A 13,880-nucleotide genomic window follows, 5' to 3' on the forward strand; every position below is an offset into this window, starting at 1 on the left:
ATATATAAATATAAGTATATATAAGTATATATATAAGTATATATATAAGTGTATATATATGGGTATAAGTATATATAAGTATAAATATAAATATAAATATAAGTATATATATATATTATATATAGTGGGATTAAAATAAACCCATGGTCAGGAGGATCTACATATGACATGCAACCTAGGAGCCATAAAATAAAAGATTAATGAATTCAACTGTATTAAACAAATTCTGCATGGAAGAAAAAGTTTCATATGAAGTCAAATGTCACATGACAAAGAGAAAAAAACCCATAACTTCTATCACAATGTCCTGAATTCTTTAATATGTACAGAGAACTCCTAAATATTGCAATAAGAAAAACACTCATGGTATCAGCATTGATAGTGACAAAAAACTCCAAAATCTCAATGGCTTAAACACAAAAGTTTATTTCTCATCTGTTTTGTGTCCATGATGGGTCACTTGGGGGCTTTTTCCGTGTTGCCCTCATTGTAGGACTTATGCCGATAAGCAGCTGTCTCCTGACATATTCTTGGTAATTGTGGCAGAAGTAACTCCATAGCAAGTCACACTGGCAATTAAATATGGGCCTGAAATGGATAGTCACTAATTCCTCTCACAAGTCATTGGCCAGAAGTAGTCCCACAGCCCTGCCTAAGTCTGAGGGGACCAGGCTTCACGATACTGTGTGTGACTGGGGGAAGAGGAAGACCCAGCTCCCGTGAGTGGCACCAAGCCCATCCCATTACTACGCCAGATAGTCTATGACTTATTTGGTTTCTCAGCTGAAGGTCTTGTCAAAGAAAGACGATGGCATATTTCATTACATTTCAAATGCTGGTGATTAAAGAAGTAAAAAATTCCCTTCTTTCCAAAATTGGTAGTGACATCATTCTGATCAAGAGAGTGAATCTGGGGATCTGTCAGATAGATAAGCCCTTTTCCATTACTAGTCACCCAACCTAAAAGAGAAATAAATATGTATGAGAATTAAATCCTCTACAAATGTCAGTAATGTGTTTCAGAGAAATAAAATGTATATGCTTAAAGAGATATTTTAAAAACCTGGTCATAATGGTTTACTTTTAATAAATTTCTGCTAAGGGATTTGGTATTGCATACTGCAATAATTGGTTTAAAAAGGGAAACTAAATGCTGAGTAATTAAATTTGTCAGCTATGACATACCTAGATCACCAATTTTCAAGGAATTAGAGAGCAGTAAAATGCACTTAGTTTAATTACTAAGATCACAATATATTGAATATTTATTTCATGATGCATAAGTTTATTTAGTGCCTAACTCATTAATTCATATATTCATCTGTTCATTTAACAAATACTTATTGAGTATACACACTGTACAAGACACTGTTTTGAGTACTGGGGATTTAGCAATGAATGAGTGAGTCAAAAATTCCTACACTTGGGGTGCCTGGGTGGCTCAGTTTGGTGAGTGGCTGACTCTTGATTGTGGCTCAGGTCATGATCCCAGGGTTGTGTGATGGAGCCCTGAGTCAGGCTTCGCACTGAGTGTGGAGCCTCCTTAAGATTCTGTCTCTCAGGGCCCCCGGGTGTGTCGGTGGGTTGGTCGGTAGGTCTGTAGGTTAAGGGTCAGACTTCAGCTCAGGTCATGATCTCACTGCTCATGAATTCAAGTCCCACATAGAGCTCTGTGCTGACAGCTCGGAGCCTGGAGCCTGTTTCAGATTCTGTGTCTCCCTCTCTCTCTGCCCCTCCCCCGCTCATGCTCTGTCTGTCTCTCTCTCAAAAATAAATAAACATTAAAAAAATTTTAAGATTCTCTCTCTCTCTCCCTCTCTCCCTTCCCCACTCATGCACATGCACTCTCTTTCTCTTTCTCAAAAAAAAAAAAAAACCAATAAAAAATATCCCTACATTCATTGAGCTAATATTCTGGTGAAGTGGGACAGATTAAGAAGCAATATAAGTAAGTAAAATATATAATATGGCAGAGAGTGATGATAAATGCTACAGAAGGGGAGTAGACAAAATCTTGGGGAATGGTGATAGAATCATTATTAAAAATAATTATAATAAACCTCATTTATCATTTAAATGAAGTGAAGAATATTGGCTCTTATATCAGTATAATAGTTCTGATAAATAAAATACTAGATGAACTGAAACAAAATTAAAATATAAATGCAGAAAATTTTTAAAAAGTCAGATTTTTGTACACACAACTTTCTGTTCCATAATGATCACCATTTATGAAACCCAATATCACACTTGTAATAAGGGTAAAGGGCTGAAGAAATGAAAGAGTGGAAAGATTTTCACATATTAAAACATGCAATATTAAAAAACCTACATCACTCAAATACACTTAAGTGAAATTTTAAAAAGCTGTTGTGGATTTGCTCTAGAATTAAGCCCAACAGAATGTGAGGCAGATCTTCTCACTGATTATGTATTACTCTAGACACTTGTAGAAGCTTTACACATTTTTTTTTCAGACAGCACTTGCTACATATAGTAAAATCAATTTATTAAATTTATTTATTTATTTTTAAGTTTATTTCTTTTGAGAGAGAGAGAGAGAGAGAGAGAGAGAGAACAAGTGGGGAAGGGACAGAGAGAAAAGGAGAGGGAGAGAATTCCAAACAGGCTCTGCACGATCAGCACAGAGCCGGATATAGGGCTTGAACTCACGAACCATGAGATCCCGACCTGAGCCGAAATCAAGAGTCAGATGCTCTTTATCCACAGGATACAGGTGTGCTGTTTTGAAGGGACACATGCACCCCCATGTTTATAGCAGCACTATCAACAATAGCCAAAGTATGAAATGAGCCCAAATATCTATGGATGGATGAATGGATAAAGAAGATGTGGTATGTGTGTGTGTATATACACACACCACCCCCCCACACACACATACACATTGGAATATTACTCGGCAATCAAAAAGAATGAAATCTTGCCATTTGCAACTATGTGGATGGAACTGGAGGGTATTATGCTAAGTGAAATTAGTCAATCAGAGAAAAGCAAAAATCATATGACTTCACTCATATGAGGACTTTAAGAGACAACACAGATGAACATAAGGGAAGGGAAACAAAAAGAATATAAAAACAGGGAGGGGGACAAGACAGAAGAGACTCATAAATATGGAGAACAAACTGAGGGTCACTGGAGGGGTTATGGGAGGGGAGATGGGCTAAATGGGTAAGAGGCACTAAGGAACCTATTCCTGAAATCATTGTTGCACTATATGCTAACTAATTTGGATGTAAATTTTAAAAAATAAAAAAATAAAATTAAAAAAACTAAGAAAAAAAAGTCAGATGCTCAACCGACTGAGCCACCCAGGCACCCCATAAAATCGATTAATTTAATTACACATAGTAGTCTAAGCACTGAACAATCTATTAAATAATGACTGGAAGAGCTAGTTACAAGATCTCATATTTACATATGAATAACACTAAAAGTAAAAAAATAATCCCCAATTTCACATACCTTGTAAATCGACCACAACATCTCTATGATTAGAAAACTCATAGGAAAAATGGCCGTATGCCAAGCCATATTCTGTAGCTTTGTATTCTGTTTTAACCACTTTCGCATTATTTGATAATTTTACAAATTCTCCCAGGATATAAGGTTCCACACTTATACATCCCTTTATTGTCTTGCCTTCCAAAATCTGAAAAATAGAAATGGGAGACAATATACCACAATGGCTAGGAAGGCTGCAGGCTCTGGGGTCCAGTAGACCTCACTTTGAACCCAGGCTTTGCCACTTAGGAGCTTTGTTACAGATTTTGGTTTGCTCGCTTGTAAATCAGGTATTATAGTAATAGCCACTATAGGAGTGTTAAAAGAATTATATGAGAAAAATGCATGTAGGGTGGTTAACACATTATGTGATATATAAGAGAACCTAAAATTATCATTATTCTTTAAAATGTTCACATAAAAATGAGGCCATGATGGGACCTACCCCAGGGAGCTAGCCTGTTAAGATATGTGGATAGATCATGTGCTGGGATGTGGGACTGGAATGTCAGCTAAGCGTTTGTGTGTATCATCTATTTTGCAGAGTTGTTTCAAAGGTTAATGTGTTAAATGTCTGGCATAGTGCTTGACATAAAGAAAGTGAAAAATGGATGATAGCTATTATTAGTGGTGATAGAATATGGGTCTAAAAATGTCTCTGGCCAAAGTAAAACAAAATCCTTTAGGTGTGAATGAGCTAAGGATTCGATATAGTTGGGGAGGCAGAATATTCTTGATCCAAATAAGAGAAAAGTCAGTGGAGGCGGATTGTTGCCTGTCTATATTTAAAGAGATATCTTAGTGAAAACACATTGGTCTCGATGGCCCCAGAAGGTAGAGCTGTAATTCACAGGTAGAATTCAGAGGAAGACAGATTTGGGCTAAATCTAAGAGCTTTCTAACAACTAGAATTATTTGAAAGTGAAAAGATAATAATTATTTGTCCTTACTAAAGGTGTTTAAGCTATGACTTAGTAATCACTTGGTCACAAGGGGTGGGGTCCAACAGATGTGAAACAGGGAATGAATGCATCGTGCTGAGGGAATAATTTGTACTACACATGATCTTCAGGGTCCTTCTTCTCTCATTGAAAGTACAGACAGTACACAAAGAAAGGATACTACAAATGCCAATTTGACCATGTATGCGGACCAGATACCAGAATTAACAGAGTGATTTGGGAGATCCAAGACCCAAATTGTATATTCAGGGTAGAGAGGTTTCTTAGTTCTGACATGTCTAAGTGGATAAAGCAGATGAAGTAGATGAAGGAGTCTGGTAACTGAGTTTACTGGATTTTACCAGAAATCTCACCTGACATATGTTTACAGGCCTGTTTAAGCAAACCCTTACTCCCTTTAATCTCACCAGTAATACTGTGGATGGGATATAGAATATCTGTGTTGGGATCTTTTGTTCATAAAGCCTCTTGTTAAATTCTGTCACGTAGTGCTGTGCAGTCATTTGCCGTTCCACATCAGCGAAGTGGTGCCAGAGCCCCTTCTGCTCCTTATATTCTTTCCCAACATATCTATGACCAGAGGAAAAAAATACAAAAAGAAACACAAAAGTGATCCTACCATAGAGTAAGAGAGCAAAGACCAAAGAAGATACACAAAACTGCTTGAAAGATGTTACTCTTTCTCTACCTTAGGCAGTCAGTATTATCTTGAATTCTCCTATGACTCAAATAATCTTGTGAGAGCCTCCTGAACAACAGAACATAATTCATGCTAGCTGACTGTGATGGTTAATTCTATGTGCCACCTTCACTTGGACATAAGGTGCCCAGATACTTGATCAACCGTTATTATGGGTGTTTTTGTGAGGTTGTTTTGGGATGAATTTCACAGTTAAATCAATGGACTGAGTAAAGCAGATTGCTCCCCCTAATGTGGATAGGCCCAATCCAATCAGCTGAAGGACCAAACAGCAAAAGACTGACCTTCTCCCAAGATAGACATTCCTCTTGCCAAACTGCCTTTGAGCTGGACATGGGTCTTTCCTGCCTTTGGACTTGAAGGGAAACATCGGCTCTTCCTGGGTCTTCAGCCTGTTGGCCTTGGCAACTACACCATTCGTTGTCCTGGGTCTCCACCTTGCCAACTACACATTTTGAGATTTTCCTGCCTCTATAATCATGCAAGCCAATTTCTGACAATAACTCTCGTCTATATATGTTTGCATCTTCTTGGCTCTGTTTTTCTGAAGAACCCTGTCTGATACACTGATCCAGGATAATACTGATTATAGAGAAAATCTCCCCTTAACGAATCAGCCTGCCAGGCTTCCTTGGTAACCAAGGGAGCCAGGATGGGCACCAGAAAGTGCAGACTCTGCAACCAGATCTTTTACTACCTGCAGTGTGGTCTTAAACAGGCTAACTAAACAATCTGAAGCCTTCCTCTATCCCTTCCCCTTGCGAGTCCTTTATCTCTACAAATATTTGTTTGCATCATCACCTATTATGTGGATAGCATTGTGCTAGCCAGACCTGCGTGTTTCAAAGGAAGTATGAAATATGTATATTTCAAGGACTTAGGCATACTTGGAGACAAAATAAATGAGGCAGTAAGTGTTGAAAGGAGCAAACAGTAACTATCACCCTTTACTGCGGTTCATATTTGCTATACGTTGGTGTGAATTCATGAGTAATTCACATGCGTCCAGAGCGACCTCCAAAAATCAAAGGGAACTGTTAGAGTTACAGGCCTCAACTAGAGAAAACTCTCTCCAGAAGTTTCTGAGTCCAATAAGATAATGAAATCCACGTTGGCTGCAGTTTTGGCCATTCAGCCTCCTGGGGATCAGAAAAGAAACCTGACAGGGGTGGCTGCAGAGGAGGAACCCACATGGCATCAGAAAGCAGGCTGCAGGGGACCAGCTGTCCTAATAGAGGTATTCCGTCAGTGCCGTGAGCATTTCTGCTATGGACGGACCTCTGGGCTGCAAGAACTTTGAACCAGTTTGGAACTTTGAGCAAACCTTGGTACAGGATCATTTCCCAAGCATTCTGTCAGAGGACCTCCAGTGTTAGGCACAGGATCATCAATCTGGGAATGTAGACCCATTCTTTCTGGCATCTTATGCCATTTTGCTGGGGTCATTTTTCTTCAGTAAAGATTTGTTAGTAGTAAACTCTTTTTTCTTTGACTGCTTTTTAAGATTGTTTCTTTGTCCTTGGTGTTCTGAAGTTTGACTACAATGTGGCTAGAAGTGGATTTATGATTGTCTCCCTTCCTCCCCTCCTCTCTTCTAGTTTCTTCCCTCATTCCTTTTCTATCCTGCTTAGGATTCATTGTGATTCCTGTATTTGAAGATTAATGGGTTTTGGCAATTCTGGAAAATCATCAGATATTATCTATTCAAATAGATATTTGCTTTCTTATCTTTTTCTGATCAGACATATATTGTACCCTCTCATTCTATCTTCCATGTTTCTTATTCTCTTTTATTTCCCATCTCAGATCCTCCTATGATGCATCCTGGTGTATTAGCTTCTTAGGGCTGCTGCAACCAAGTGCCATAGATTGGGTGACTTATACAACAGAAATAGATTCTCTCACAGTTCTGGAGCCTGGAAGTCCAAGATCAAGCTATCAGCAGGGTCATGTTCCCTCTGAAGGCACTAGGGAAGAATGTTTTCCAGTCCTCCCTCCTGGCTTCTGGTGGTTCCTGCCTTATGGCAACAATAACTACAATTTCATATGCATTCTCCTTGTGTGCATATCTCTCTCTTGTTTTTTAATGTTTATTTATTTTTGAGAGATAGAGAGACAGAGTGTGAGTAGGAAGGGGCAAAGAAAGAGAGAGACACAGAATCGGAAGCAGGATCCAGGCCCTGAGCTGTCAGCTCAGAGCCCAACGTGGGGCTCCAACTCACCAACTGCAAAATCATGACCTGAGCCAAAGTTGAATGTTTACCTGACTGAGCCATCCAGGCACCTCCAAGTGCATGTCTCTCTTTAAATTTCCTTTTTAGAGGGGTGCCTGGGTCCCTTCTGTCCCCCTCTCTCTCTGCCCCTCATGTGTGCAGGTACATGCACATTCTCTCTTTCTCAAAAATAAATGAACATTAAAAAAATAAATTTCTTTTTTATAAGGATACCAATCATAGTGGACGAAGGGCCCACTCTACTCCAGTACGACCTCATCTTAACTAATTAATCTGCAATGACTCTATTTCAGTAAGATCCTAGTCTGAGTACAAGGGGTTAGGGCTTCAGCGTATGAATCTGAGGCTGAGGACACACAGCTGTTAAAAAATCATTCAACCCATAACACACGGCTCCATCATTGGATGCAAGTTTCTTAACATCTCTGCACCTCAGTTCCCTCATCTGTAAAATGGGGATAATAATATTAACCTCATAGGGTTTTGTGATGATTGATTAGATTAGTATAAAAATGACTTAAAATGAGGGTTGGCAAATATATACTTGGTAAATATATTTATTCTTTCTACTATTATTATCATCAACAACCTTTTCAAGAAATGTACTTCCACTTTTTAAGCATCACCCAATTTCTCTCTCTCTTCCTCTCTTCCTACTTATTTCTTAAATTATTTGGATTTGGATAAAGAACAGGGTTCACCTTAAAATTCTTGGCTGATAGGTCTTTTCCAACACACAGATGATGTAAAAGTAGGCCTCAGACTCCATGGGGAAAAATAGTAACATGGTTACTAATTTTTCAAGTAAGTTTTTGCTTAAAGTTGTTGTCAAGATCTAAGGCCAAATTAAAAATTTTCCAGGTGTTTACCTCAATGGGGTGAGTATTTTTTTAAGAACACTTTTTCCTTGAGGACGTATCCATTCCTGAATCCTTGCTCTATATGGATGGATGGTATCTAAACTCACTCCCTTCCATGTGTAATTTTTGTCACTAGCTGCCGTCTCATCCTACCCCACTCAAAACTTGTACAGAGTGTCCTAGGGGCTCGGAATACATTTATATCCCTGGATATGCTTCATATCTGTAGGCTCAAAGGATTTTCCTACCTTTTTTGCAGGCTCATTTATTACTTATAAGTGGGGCTTTTGTAGTTTAACTAGATTTTTTTGTCAGCATTTGTTAGTGGGAGCGCTTAAGGCTCTCTGTCCTGCCACATGGTCAGAAACTCCATTTTCTTATCTGTACGATGGGGATAATAATGTTTCCCTTGGGGCGCCTGGGTGGCGCAGTCGGTTAAGCGTCCGACTTCAGCCAGGTCACGATCTCGCGGTCCGTGAGTTCGAGCCCCGCGTCAGGCTCTGGGCGGATGGCTCGGAGCCTGGAGCCTGTTTCCGATTCTGTGTCTCCCTCTCTCTCTGCCCCTCCCCCGTTCATGCTCTGTCTCTCTCTGTCCAAAAATAAATAAAAAACGTTGAAAAAAAAAAAAAATAATGTTTCCCTGATAGGTTTGACATCATGTATGTCTATGTAAAATGGCCGACATAATGGTGGTCAATGTGTGGTAATTGCTATTAATTAATTAATGAGTTGGAGGAAGGAGTAGACACCTGAAATATGTATTTTGGCCAAATTTTTCAGCTCTTTCAAAATTTCATAAATGATTAATTAAGAGAAAGGCATAATTAGCCCATTTTACATTAGTGGTATAGATGTTTTAAAGAAATACCTCCCCAGAGTTTCTTCTTGATGAAGATGATGAACCCAGAAAGCATTTCTTTGTCTGCCTTTCTTCTTCACATTCAGGTAGTTCCCCAAATACACAACAGTTTCCTGGGCTGTCCATAATTCTGATTTTTTAGAATATTTTAATAAAAGAGCATCTGAAAAAAGGTAAGAAAAAATGGATGTTATTTGTATTTTAAAGTTTATTTTAATTTTTTTTTTATGTTTATTTTTATTTTTGAGAGACAGAAACAGAGCATGAGCAGGGGAGGGGCATAGAGAGAGAGGGAGACACAGAATCCGAAGTAGGCTCCAGGTTCTGAGCTGTCAGCACAAAGCCCGACATGGGGCTTAAACCCATGAACCGTGAGATCATGACCTGAGCTGAATTCGGACACTTAGCTGACTGAGCTACCCGTTTATTTTATTTTGAGAGAGAAAAAGAGAGAGAGAGAGACTGCACACACACAACGGGGGTGCGGCAGAGAGAGAGGGAGACAGAGAATTGAAGCAGTCTCCAGACTCCAACCTGTCAGCACAGAGCCTGACGTGGGGCTTGAATTCATGAACCAGATCATAATGTGAGTGGAAGTCAGATGCTTAACCAACTGAGCCACCCAAGCGCCCCTGGATGTTATTTCAAAGGGATGTTACAATTCATGAATAAATTTGAAGTGACACAGATCCTAATCCAGCTTGTCTGAAATCTTTAGCTTCTTTAGACATTTTCTCAAATTTTAGCCTTCTCTATGAATACTACTAAAAAGTTAGTGAAGTACAATAAAAAAGTAAAGCTTTGCAAATATAATGAAGATTCACAAAACCTTTCTCTTGTGATGGAGAGGGATTAAGGCTAAAATTTCTGTATGAAAGCAGTGGAGGGGCACCTGGGTGGCTCATTCAATTGAACATCCCACTCTTGATTTTGGCTCAGGTCATGATCTTATGGTTCATGGGACTGAGCCCTATACCAGTCTCTGCACTGGCAGTGTGGACCCTACTTGGGATTCTTTCTCTCTCTCCCCCACTCCCTCTCTAAAAAAAAAAAAAAAAAAAAAAAAAATATATATATATATATATATATATATATATATATATATATATATGAGAAAGCAGTGAAAAATAAAGGGCTTTTTAAACAGTAAAATGCCAGAATTCAAATTGGAACAGTGATACATGTTTGCATCTTCTAATTATCTGGGGGGCCCAGATAATGGAGGCTACTACCTGTGCCAGACCACATAGATAGAAATAAATGAAATAAGTATACCTCAGAGATTCCTGGGAACTCCAGAAATCATGGTTACATATTAAAGTGCACCTTAATTTTCTCTGAGTTGTTTTGTTTAAGCTGGGAAAGTCCAGGAATTACTTGAGAAAATACAGCTACTGTACGAAGATGCTACTCAATTGAAAAAGGAAAAGATAGGAAGGAAAAGTAAAAACTGTCTCCACCAGAAGGAAAGGAGGAACAGTGTTAGCAAGAAAGCATTTCTTTGAGGGGGAAAGACATGAGCCCTAAGGAAGAAATGCAACATTTTGGGATCCAAGTTAAAATAAAGTGAACAAGGACCTTCTGCATCTAGGTCATGTTAATGGATGAAAGAACAGAAGACTCAGGAGAAAAAATACTTAAAATAAGATAAACTCATGGGTCTGGGGTTGGGGAGGGAGATGACTGGAGGCTGGGGAAGATAGTGACGAGGGCTGAGCAACTCAATCAGAGAAGCTGGGGTTGGAAACAGAAGGTGGGCCTCTTGCACACATACATAGGAAGGATAAGTGAATTGAGGGAAGAAGAAAGGAGGAAATGTACAACTTGTTTTGTTTTTCCAACTTTGGGCTTCCTCTCTTTTTCTTATCTGTACACCGGGGATGATAATGTTTCCCTAATGGGTATGAGATCATGTACATATGGCTTTTCACCTGTAAACTGGCACATAACAATAAAGTAGTTACTTAACTCTAAGGAATGTGATTCTGAACCTTCAGAGTCCCTAAATAGGGAATAGAAAATAGGGAAACCCTATTATAGTGGAACGTTTTGCCCTTTTTTGTAACAACCTGAACTGTCTTTTTAGTCTGAATTCAAGGCAGCAGGCAAAACACGGGAATACCCTGAAGCAAAGGTTATTGACATTGGCTTTATACAAAGCCACTGGAGGGCTCTTAAAAAATACTCATGCCTGGATCTAAACCCCAGAGCTATTAGATCAGAATCATAGATGCTTCCTGAGGCTGTACCTACTGGAAAGGTTGTACTTACTGTATGCTTGGTGCAGTTGATTGGGCTTAAAAACTCCTGTATTCTCCAGTCTCTGTAGGAGCCAATCATGTCTCACCCCTGCCAAAAGTTTTTCAAAGTCATCGGGGAGCAGGGTTCGAGCCTCTAGGATCTCTTGCCTTGTCATTCCCGGCAATGAAACAAAAGAACTTCCACTGGAATTCAGAAAGGACTGCGGGTTTTCCCCCTCAGAAGAACCGCAGGAAAATGCTGGTGATTTCAACCACCCTGCCGAGGATGAGGTGGAGTTCTGGCTGCAGTTTAGCATGTTTCCTAGTTTGTTTCCCTCCTCCGTGGTAGTGCAGTCCTTGCTAAAATCAGAGGAGGGAATGTTACTGCTTACAGAGGAGTTGGGGGTTTCAGGCCATTGACCACGCGACTGTCTCAGAGCACATAGGCTGTAAGAGCCACGTCTGCTTGTGGGGTGAACATCTGTGCTGTCGAGCCATTGGCCCTCCTCATCCACTGTGGAGGCATCAGGGTCGATGCCCTGCTCTTTGACTGAGCCACTGCTCTTTCCTGAGTCAGGATTTTGAACAGGCCAATGAAGAGTGGAAAAGCTACGTGCTGTCCTGGAACGTTGGCCCAGGGAATCCTCCATGACTATGTCAGAGTCTAAGGGCATATCCTCTTCTTTTTCTGCTGTTTCTCCTTCCGGGTCAACCCAGGCGGAACTTTCTTTAAATGTAAGGCCTGTGCCTCTTTTGATTTCCTCTCCATGCCTGTCTTTGGCATCACAGTTGATTTCTGGAAATTCATCAATTAGTTCAAAGGTTTCTTCTTCTTGGACCAAAGGGAATGTGGCTGTGTTCTTGGGCCAACCAGCATCAAAAGAGGACAAAGAAGCAGAACCAAACGAGGGTCTGGAATGAGCAGAAGTATTTCTGGATCCCCTATTTCTGGCTTTCTGCACATCTTCTGGAACTCCGTCTAACAGCCCCGCCCCAGACACTGAGAACATGCCTGTTGTGTTATGAGGATGGGAGGTTTTCAAGGGCACGTGGCTGTGTAGTTGACTTTGCAAAGACTCTAAATTGTCATCCTTGGACACTTGGAGAGTGAGACCGTGAAGCTCTGAAGATAGTGGATGTACAGGTCTGGTTTCCTCATTGATGTCTTCAGATGGGGCAGCGGAACACTCAGTATCCACAAGGTGCACTTCTTTGCAAGGCTCTTTTCTGGTTGACCTATCGTCCACATAATTCACTTCCTCCCAGCTGGTAGAAGAGCTAACCACCGATAATTCGCTCCAAGAACTGGAGCACTGGCTGTCACTCAGAGACTTGTTCAAAACAGCTCCTTCACCATGGCTGTGATCTGATGACTCAACCTCAGTTCCCCCATCTTGATCCAAGGAGACTCGAAAGGCATCAGAACGGGTCCAGTTTTTCCTTGCTATCCTCCTGAGTTTCTCCTGACCATTCTTAGCCTTGTGGGAGGAAGATATTACCGTGCTTTTTTGAAAATGTGGTTTGTCTTCAGTAGTACACACAGTATCTATGTTTTTTGTCTCTGTTTCTAGAGCAGTGATACAGACTCCCGTTTTCATATCTTTCTGTTTATCTTTGTTGTTTCCACAAGAGCCTTCAAAAACTTCGCACACTGAAGTGTGGTGCTGTGAATAGGTTTCAAGGATTTTTTGGAAATCTACTTGCCCATGCAAGATGGGTTTATCCAACCCGTGCTTGAAACTCTCTGGAACATAAGACTTGTCATCTAAGTTTGAGAAGCTTTGAATTTGTAAATGATCCTTTACCTGGGTGATAACTGACATGATCTCCTGAGAGAGAGTTTCTCTCTCCTGACTTTCAGAGGAAGTACTGAAACTGTACAGCTTTCCCATAGCTTCATGACAGAGCTGACTTGCTGTACGGACCACCTCTGTCTCCCCATACAGTCTTTGGTGCACGGTGGTGAGGCCAAAAGCAGCTTTGAGAAGACTGTGAAGCTCTTGTTTTCCACTAACTGGTTCATCATATCTCTTGGTGAGGAGGCCAATTTCAAAGGCCTCTTTGGCTTCACACAGATATGAATTTTTCATTTCCACAGGACAGTCATTAGAGCTAGTATAGGACAACAAGCACGTGCCACGGATATTCTGAGGAAAATACCAAGCACAAAATCAGACACTGAAATAGAAATTGGAAGTGAATCAGGAAACACTTCATTCCTGGAGGACAGTCATTAGAAATATTATAGGAAAATAAACACGTGGCACAGATATTCTAAGAAAAATACACAATCACATATTGAGTCAAGGACCTAAAGTCTCTTTGGTGAATCAGGGAAAGGGACTGGGATGGATGTGATTGGCTGGCATGAAGGTGTAAGAGATTAGTTTTAACTACCATCTTACTATAGGCCTGATACTTTTTTTTAAAAAGTTTATTTATTTTTGTAGTAATCTCTTCACCCAAAGTGGGGTTCGAACTCATGACTCTGAGATCGAGA

The 13,880-nt window shown here is 40.1% G+C and overlaps 1 protein-coding gene across 7 annotated transcripts in view; it reads right to left on the minus strand.

The window, feature by feature from the left end:
- Window positions 1-402: 402 nt before the first annotated feature.
- Window positions 403-13,880, minus strand: part of ALPK1 (alpha kinase 1) — a 131,962-nt gene continuing 118,484 nt past the window's right edge. For all 7 annotated transcript variants that reach the window (XM_058721630.1, XM_058721631.1, XM_058721632.1 and 4 more), the window contains 5 exons: window positions 11,412-13,527; window positions 9,150-9,303; window positions 4,895-5,057; window positions 3,487-3,673; window positions 403-960 (listed from right to left, as the gene is read on the minus strand). In XM_058721630.1, the coding sequence (XP_058577613.1) occupies window positions 761-960; window positions 3,487-3,673; window positions 4,895-5,057; window positions 9,150-9,303; window positions 11,412-13,527 (2,820 nt within the window). In that variant the 3' untranslated portion in view covers window positions 403-760. The remainder of the gene's footprint in view (window positions 961-3,486; window positions 3,674-4,894; window positions 5,058-9,149; window positions 9,304-11,411; window positions 13,528-13,880) is intronic.

Source organism: Neofelis nebulosa, chromosome 3, assembly GCF_028018385.1.
Source record: "Neofelis nebulosa isolate mNeoNeb1 chromosome 3, mNeoNeb1.pri, whole genome shotgun sequence".
NCBI lineage: Eukaryota > Metazoa > Chordata > Mammalia > Carnivora > Felidae > Neofelis > Neofelis nebulosa.